The sequence below is a fragment of the Plasmodium reichenowi genome, chromosome 13 (assembly GCF_001601855.1).
Source record: "Plasmodium reichenowi strain SY57 chromosome 13, whole genome shotgun sequence".
Classification (NCBI taxonomy): domain Eukaryota; phylum Apicomplexa; class Aconoidasida; order Haemosporida; family Plasmodiidae; genus Plasmodium; species Plasmodium reichenowi.
This window is the reverse complement of record NC_033658.1, coordinates 1187746-1190130: the sequence shown is the minus strand read 5'-3', so window position 1 is coordinate 1190130 and position 2385 is coordinate 1187746. Positions and strand designations below refer to the sequence as shown.

Genomic DNA, 2385 nt, shown 5'->3' with positions numbered 1-2385 from the left:
TACATATAATTTCAATAGGTACAAAAAAAAATTTTAATATTATAATATTTTAAATAATATAGAACACCCAACCCCTTAATTTTTGTTTTTATGCTTACATTAAAAATTTTGTAATATATAATATAATAATATATCATATTTATTTATAATACTTAATAGTATTCTAATATATATATATATATATATATATATATATACATAATAATTTATTTATATAAAATATAATAATATTATTTTATAATATAATATGTTAAAAAAAATATTATTTTCACATTTAATATTCTATTTATATTTTAATTGCATGCAAATAGGAAAATGCATGCTTGTAATTTTTATTTTCTTTTTTTTAAATATTGTAATAAAAAAAAAATACTTATTTTTTTCTTATAATTAAGATTTTAAAATGGAAAGACGCAATTTTCATTATAATTAATTAAATGAATCTACATTATAAAAAAAAGAGAAAAATATTGATATCTATATAATTATTATTTAATATGAAATAATATATATATATATATATATTTATTTATAATATATTCTTTTTTTATATAGAAATAAAATTAATAATTTATATATATATATATATATATATATATATATATATCATATAACAATAAATTTATATTTTTTTATATAAAAAAATATATTTTACAACAGTAGTTTCTTTTTTTTTTTCTTCTTTTTTTTTTTTTATTGAGTAGAGATTATTTCTGTTTAAGTTGCATGCAACTAATTTTATTTTATTTTTATTACTTTATTTTTTATTTTTTTTGCTTATATGAAGATGGATATTTGATATGTTAATATAAAATATAATAATATAACAAAAAAAAAAATATTATATATATATAATATATATATATATAATTATATATATTTTATTAATATTCTCCTATGAAGTTTTATAATTAACAAGAAAAGAAAAAATATATATTATTTATAAATATTTATTTTGTATTTAAACAATATATTATATATATTATAAAGGTATTTAATTTTTTTTTTTTTATTCTCTACGTAGTAAAAATATAAACAATAAATAAATACATGCAAGTATGAAGATATAATAATAATAATAATAATAATAATAATAATAATAATGATGTATTCTTATATCTTTATACTATTTGAATTTTTTTATCTTATACCCCCACCTCCTCATTACATTAAAACAAATAGAATGAAAAAGAATATAAAAATTGAACCTTAATTATAGACAAAGGCAAATTGACATAAATATAAATAAATATAAATATATACATATGTATACATACATAAATATATATATATATATATATATATATATTTGTTTTATAAATATGTAACGTGATTTTTCTTTTACCATCGTAAAAATATTCCTTTATTATGTTTATTCCTGCCTTATGTGGAAAATAATAATATTTTTTATAAAATCATATAAACGATTAAAAACATTTTTAATCAAAAAAATAAAATAAAATAAAATAAAAACAAATAAAAACAAATAAGAACAAATAAGAACAAATAAAAACAAATAAACATGTATGTGATCAATCTTTTAAGAATTTCTTCAACATTCGAAATAATATAAATATATATTAAATAATTATTAATCGTTTGATGAATAGCTAGCTAGTCGTTCGATATTTTTTATTTCCTCCTCTAACGTATTTCTCCTATATGAATATAATATATACATATATATATGTATATACATATGTGTATTTATTTATTTATTTTTTTTTTTTTATTTGTTATATTGTGAAAAATTTATGTTTCCTTTTTTATTACCTATATACCATCCTTGTATTTGATAAGTTTGTTTTATTTGGGTCATTTTGAAAATTAAAAAATCCATCCTCGTCTCCTAACCAATGTTTTTTAAATGCTGGCTCGTATCCACTTGAATAAAAAAATAAATATATATATAAATATAAATATAAATATATATATATATGTGTATATGTTTTTATTTATAATATGTTTACATAGATATGATCAATTTTATTCTCTTTATACCTTTGAATAACTGATGCCCTTGCAATTTCGCATAAATCGACAGTACTTAATTTCCATGTATGCTTTAAAAAAAATATAAATATAAATATAAATATAAATGAACATATAAATGTACATATAAATGTACATATAAATGAACATATAAATGTACATATAAATGAATATATACTATATATTTATGTACACATATTTTTAATAATAATAATTGTTATTTTTTGTTTTTTACGGCACATATGGAATATTCTTCAAGTAAAGGTTCATCGGTAAAATGAAACATCAAAGGGTCATCTGTAGACAATGTTACGTTTAGGCCGATTTTAAAAAAACGCTTGAACGGGTTTTTATCTACAATAAAATAAAATAAAATAAAATAAAAATAAAACA

General features: G+C 15.4%; 1 protein-coding gene across 1 annotated transcript; it reads right to left on the bottom strand.

The window, feature by feature from the left end:
• Positions 1-1591: 1591 nt before the first annotated feature.
• Positions 1592-2346, bottom strand: PRSY57_1328400 (AMP deaminase, putative; the record flags this gene model as incomplete). The annotated part of the gene is made up of 4 exons (XM_020115178.1): positions 1592-1658; positions 1774-1884; positions 2002-2063; positions 2228-2346. Coding segments are annotated over 4 exons (359 nt in total), but the record flags the coding sequence as incomplete, so codon positions are not given.
• Positions 2347-2385: the final 39 nt, after the last annotated feature.